The 6,432-nt window shown below is 42.5% G+C and overlaps 1 protein-coding gene across 1 annotated transcript in view; it reads right to left on the reverse strand.

The window, feature by feature from the left end:
• SLC1A3 (solute carrier family 1 member 3) overlaps positions 1-5,349 on the reverse strand; it is a 73,710-nt gene extending 68,361 nt beyond the window's left edge. The window contains exons 1-2 of the mRNA XM_080933760.1: positions 5,235-5,349; positions 3,380-3,656 (exon numbers count right to left, since the gene is read on the reverse strand). Coding sequence (XP_080789886.1) covers positions 3,380-3,560 — 181 coding nt within the window. The 5' untranslated portion in view covers positions 3,561-3,656; positions 5,235-5,349. The remainder of the gene's footprint in view (positions 1-3,379; positions 3,657-5,234) is intronic.
• Positions 5,350-6,432: the final 1,083 nt, after the last annotated feature.

The following is a 6,432-nucleotide window of genomic DNA, read 5'->3' on the forward strand; positions in this document are numbered from 1 at the left end:
AATTGGTGAATAGCATTGAGTTGTTGTATAAGTATTTTAACTTATATTAATAGACAGAAGGTAATAGTTGATAGTATACAAATGAGATAGAAAATTCAAACTATACAGAAACGTAACCGGAGCAAAGTAATACCCCTAATTCTTCAGATACCCATCTCCTATCGTAAAGGGCATCCACAATGTCAGCTTCTTTCAAACTTAGGTACAGGCTACACACATGCCAACTTGCCTTGTGTGTGTATAATCAGCCAGACCATCAGTAAGAGAGTAAGATTCCTATCCCTTGCTGTTGATCTCATGACCCCTATTCCTGGTTCTCTTGTTGAAAAAACAGATTCTCTTTGACAGGGACACTTTCTGTCTCTTCAACAAGACAAAAAAAAACTTCCCCTTTCTTTTAGCAAGATGTGACATCACTCTAACTTTATCAACTGGAGTTAGGAATGAGAAAATGGTTTCTAGACGAGGGGAGACAGAGAGCCCTCTTAGCGCTTAGTCCTTTTTATCAAATGTTTGTATAACCAGGGAGGCACACACTGTCTGAGGCTCTCCTCACAAACTCTTCCAAGGGGACTTGGAACTTGCTGTTGTCTTCTATCTTGCTGCCAACTTTCAACAGTTATATGAGGTTTTTGTCACAGCACAACGCAGTCACACCTTGCCAGCGCTTAGAAATGGCACCCGACTACGCATTTGTCCCTGTAGAGGACGTGATGCTGAAATCAATACAATTCTCTGCTTTATTCTGGACTCATGGAGTCATGTATCTCTTTCCCTAGTCCACAGTACTCTTGTCTAGTTTTCATTTCCACATTAAATGTATATTCATCTTATTTAAAAAAAAAAAAAAAAGAAGACAGAGCAAAATGAATCAGACAAAACCGTTAAGCACCTTTCCCTGAGAGCTGACCATGCCTAAGAATTTGGAAAACTTTTATCTATGATTCACAATCACATTTTCGGAAAATGATTTCTTCTTCTTTACTTGGTAGCATCTGTCTCCTTCCCCCATTTATGTTCCTATAAAGAACAGGCATCCAGACTTGTTCCTCCCTCATTGTTTTGTTAAGGGCTAACGTAGTAGACATGGATTCCAATGACAAGTGGAGCCTTTGTTTCGGCTGGCCCCTCACTGGAAGACATACCAATAGATAACAAAAGACATCTTCCTTTTCTCTAAATCTGTTTGCTTATGAGTTGTCCGTTTGCTATTCAGGACCTTGGGTATAAGCTCTGTGGTCTTTCCGACTGTCAATGAGCTCTTTTTGTGTCTCTTTGTGTTTCCTCTTCTTGCAGCTTCTAACTCCTCAGTTTCCATTAGTAAAGCCAACCATGGGGGCATCCGGCCAACTTATCGACTCTGGCTCTGCCAACTTTGAGTGCCATTCTCACAAATCTGAGGAAAGGCCCCACTGGGCTAGGAAGTGAGAGAGTTAGAGAAAATAGCCCCTCAATCCCTGGTGTTTTCTTCTTGTGAGGAGTGATGATGTTTCTCCATATTTAGCAACTTCCTTCTCAATTAATCCAACTTCCCTCCCCATGCTCTCTTTTCATGGAAATATTCCTGTCTTACAGAATGAGCCCTTTTGGTGTTTGGAACACCATTTTTGAATAGCTGATTCTGTGTCTCTTTTACAAATATACTGAGCTCCATGCAACCAGTATTAATGCAAAGCAAGTGGATATGTATATTAAATGGGTGTGAGGAATGAGATCTAATTGTAGAAGAACCGTCATTCTTTTCCTTGAGTGTAACTGTCCGACAAATGGTAGTGTGCTAATGCTGTAGAGCTGCTGTTGACTTGCTGGTCTCCACACCACAGGACACTCCCTGTCTTTGCATTTCTCATACAAGTCAGTAGTCAACAGGGCCAGGGCAAGATGGCTCTTCTGTTAGGAGAATGGCGTTTGGCACCAGACTGACGGTGCTTCTCTTCTCCGGCATAGTGACTTTGGGCAAGCTGCTTGGTCTGTTTGTGAGCAGTTCCATCCATAAAATGAGGGAGTCTGTAGTAGCATGCCCCCCATCATAAGTGAGCACACAACACCCTCGGAGCAGGTAGTTGGACCAGTTCTGTGTAAATACTGTGCTGTGCTACCCCTCGGCTTGACAACAACCGTGATTCAGGGCATAAAATGAAGTAAGAACAAGGTAATTTGCATTGACTCCCAAGAAAACAGAAAACACCATTAAAACTCTTTTTCCTGAAATGGATTCAAGGTGGGGAACCTACTGGAGAAAGCTATTATTTTCTCTAGCTTAGTCAGGACATGTCACCTTTGAGTTTTTCTACAATGAATCGGAAACAATTACTAAGAAGGGCCAAAGGTGTTAAAATGGGGTAAATCTAAAGTCTATGACACATTTTTTTTTCTCTCCTGCTGTATTTCTCTTTGTCATTCATAAAGTCAAGTTCCTTGACAAAGTTCTATCTATATGTTATGCAAGTTTCTTAAATTTTTATGAAGTCATTAATTCTTTAAAATTTATGGATATCTTGGAGTCATTAAAATTTTACATGAATGCCTTTTGGCGGCAAGTTGGTAGGAATTTATTTTAGAACTTATTATTACTTTATATGTTTCCAGTCTCAGGATGTCTACACTGGTTGGATCAAAAATTCCAGATACTTAGGGTTTCTTTGTTTTTTTTTTTATCCATATTTTAAGATCTGTGTTGTGAAGTAGTAAACTAAGATTTCAAATAGCCGTAAAACCAAGCAAACAAAGGTTTTATTAATATAGATTGCTGTCAACCGTGCTAAATTAGTAAGAGACTGAAATATTTTAGAAATGACGTAGCTGGCTATGAACTGCTCCATGAGGCCATGAATGAAAGAGAACTGTGTTTGCAACCTCCCAGTTTACCTTCCCCAGGCACTGCATGGGAGCGTCCAAACACAGGACAGATTTGACTTCCATTTTTAAGCACCAACACTCAGTTTCAAGCCTCACGAACTAAGGATATAATTATTATTAGAGGCCCACGATCCATCTTGAGCCTCTTGTATAAATCAATGTTTAGTAGCAGTGGCATTGGATAATGATAACATTTGGCCAAGTCTTCTTTCTCTTCTGCACATAATCAAGGGATGTGCATGATGCTTACCAACAATTCTTTCTGACCGTCATGTGTTTAGCATGTGTGCTCCCAACCAATGGGTTTTTGTTTGTTTGTTTTTGTTTTCTGGAGAGGGAGGAGAAAAACCCAAAACAAACAGAAGGAAAATCCAACTTCTTTTCAAATGCAGAGGAGATTCTGAACTATCAGTTTGAAATACCTACAACCAGTCTATCTGATAACACTACCCTGCATTCAAATGTCCCACTGAAACAGGATACAGGCTTTTGTAATTTTGGCTTTGGTCCAAGGACTCACCCACAATGACAGCGGTGACAGTGAGCAGCACAAAGGCATTCCGAAACAGGTAACTCTTAACATCCTCCTTCGTGATGTTCTGGACTTTCTTCTTGGCCAGAAGCGTCCGCTTGCGTACCCCTTGCTGGAATCTCTCCATCCTGCCCCCGATCCTGGGCTCTTCTCTGTTGCTTTTAGTCATCTTTTATCTTTCCGGGAACGTTTCACGTCCTTGCACTTCAGTCTTGAACTTATCCCCAGAAAGCGGAAATCTCCTCTTTGGTGTCAGAGAGGACAACTAGAGCGGAATAGAAAGGAAAAAAGTTACAGCCTCCTGGGCTGAACAGCTGGCACCGGCGCACAGGATGGCAGACAAGGGCGCCAGAATCAGAGAATTAGAAGACCCCGAAGAGCTACGGAATCACGCTACATTGTGTATTTTACTGCACTACGTGTACAAAATAAACATACAGTTAGAATAGAAGAGAAAAGGTTGTGTTCCAGTTCCAGCTTGCTCTTTCTCCTCAGTGAGTAAGGGGTCCTTTTAGAGTTGGATGAGAGCAAGCACCGACATTCCCGCTCTGTTCTCAGAGCCTAGCCAAGTGCCTTGCACAACTCACACTCATTAAGTGCCCGGTTGAACTAAACAGACAGAAAATTCCATTTGAGAACTCGAGTCTTGTGGAAGACATATAACTACGTCAAAAAAAAAAAAAAAATAAGGGAAGGGAATCATTGAGTTACTGACATGTAGCAATTGGCATATATAGTGTGAGTCTCTGGATTATTTATTTATTTATTTATTTATTTATTTATTTATTTATTTATTTATTTATTTATTTATTTCACTGGGAAAGAAACATGAGCAAAGTAACTTTTAAGTACAGCCATAGAAAGAACGCAAGTGCCCAGGTGACGGTAGAAGCAGCTTTTACAGGGACACCTTTTCGGTGGAGTTAGCACACTGCCCTGGGCACATCTATAGATGATCGAAAATCACAAACCATTTTCCTATCGTTATAAGTAGGAGCATAAAGCAATTTGTGCTCATGGCAAACCCGCGAAGCACTCGAGTCTTCTGAGGAAACCTTCACTGCTGTCTCCGTATTTTGAAATTTGGGATTTTTTTTTTTTTTTTTTTTTTTTTGGAACAGAGGAAGAGAGAATCCAGCTTTCATTCCAAACATTACAGCGTGCGGTTTCTGGTTTCTTTAAAGTGCTCTTAGGTTATTCAAATACAAAACGCCTAAACCATTTTCCTTGCTGGAAGTCGTGGGCTTCCTCCTGCCGCGGTGCAGGAATCCTAATCCCTAGTCTTTGGCTACGATCAGCCGCGCCTGTGGACGTGTGTATCTGGCAGGGTCGGAGCCAGCGTGTGCGTGTGTGGGGGAGGTAGCTGCAACTCGCAGGCTTCCAGTAAATCTAAGGGTGCAAAAAATATATATAAAGACTTAATAGTTTTGACTTTTAAATAAAATTGCAGCTGAGGTGATTGATATCATCAAAACCTGCAAAGTATTTAGTACTTTAAACTAGATTAAAAGCTTAAAGAGGAGAGTATAAGAGAGGAGAGTCCAGATTTTTTTTTTCACTAATAATTCTGATGTCCTTAACCCGTCAGTGCCCCTTCAAGTACACCAGTTCAATCTTGATTTTATTCTAGATCTCGAACCTCCGTCTACCCCCTACCTCCAACCTGGAACGACTGAATTTCAAACTCAGAGAGGACTGGGCTTGCACTAGTTAGCACACGCTGGCTGCTCTCGGTCCTAACAGGACCTTACCTACCAATATGGCTAGCTTTACTCCGGCGCTCAGCAAACAGAAAAGTGGGACGCGAAACAGAGCCCCGCGGGCTACCGGAGGCTGCGCTTACCTTTTCTGACTCTGTGATGGGTGGAAGACACCCCAGGCTACGTCGAGGTGAATTCCCCAGCAGGTAGCTCGGAGTAACAGCTCAGCGAGCGGCGGGGCAGGCTGGCCCTGACAACATGCATGTGCTCTGAAACCGCCACTTACTATCAGGGAACTTAAGAAAAGAGGCGGAGCCTGTGCTGGGGAAAGGGGGAGTGAGGAAACGAAAACAGCAGCAGGAGGAGGGGGGAGCCCGAGCTCCCCGGAATATTGATTAATTTTGGCACAACAGGAGCATGTTCTATGGCTTTGTTTTGCTCCTCAGACCACGTTCACGCTTTGTTAGTTCACTTTCATTCGAAATGCAAAACCAGGACCTGGAAGAATCGAAAACCAGAGCGCGCACACACATGGACGCTGGAAGTCCGGATTAGAACGTGTGGAAGACTTCTCCAAGGCCACGTTTAATTACCTCACTTTATTTCAGGTTTCCTCCCCCTTCAGGAGGGTGTTCTTTTGCCTGCTCATACAACTGTTGTAGCACCCCACCCCTTTAGCACTGGGGACATAACAAATTTCTTGGAAGGATCCTGAATACAATTAAGTATAGAGGAGAAGGCTTACTGCCTCCACTCAACTTGTATAAAGTTACTCAAAACACAAGGTGAGACATGCCCCTGTTCTACAGTTTAAAACCCCAATAAAAGAACTCTGATTGGGCTCTGGCTGCCTGCTCTGCGAAAAGCAAAAGGTAAGAAACACAAAAAGATCAGGACGGCTGCCGAACGTCAGGATTTCCAAAGGCAAGTTGCTGTTCGGTTGCTTCTGTTTAAAGGATGTTCGACGTCTCCATCCCCGTTTTCAGGAATTAGAAAAGTTCTCTTGGTTTTGAGACTATATCTGGTATTTTCTTGGCCATTTTTCTTTTTTTGTTTTCTTGATCTCTCTCTCTCTCTCTCTCTCTCTCTCTCTCTCTCTCTCTCTCTCTCTCTCTCATTTTCTGTTCTTTCTGGCGCTTGTGTGTGTGTGTGTGTGTGGTTGGTTGGTTTGTTTTTGGGTTTTCAAGACAGGGTTTCTCTGTGTAGCCCTGGTTGTCCTGAAACTCACTCTGCAAACCACGCTGGCCTCAAACTCAAAAGTCCACCTGCCCCTGCCTCCCAAGTATGGTGTGTGTCACTGCACCCAGCTTTGTCATTTTTCTTAAAAGGAAAACGGACTGC

The sequence above is a fragment of the Micromys minutus genome (assembly GCF_963924665.1).
Source record: "Micromys minutus genome assembly, chromosome: 20".
NCBI lineage: Eukaryota > Metazoa > Chordata > Mammalia > Rodentia > Muridae > Micromys > Micromys minutus.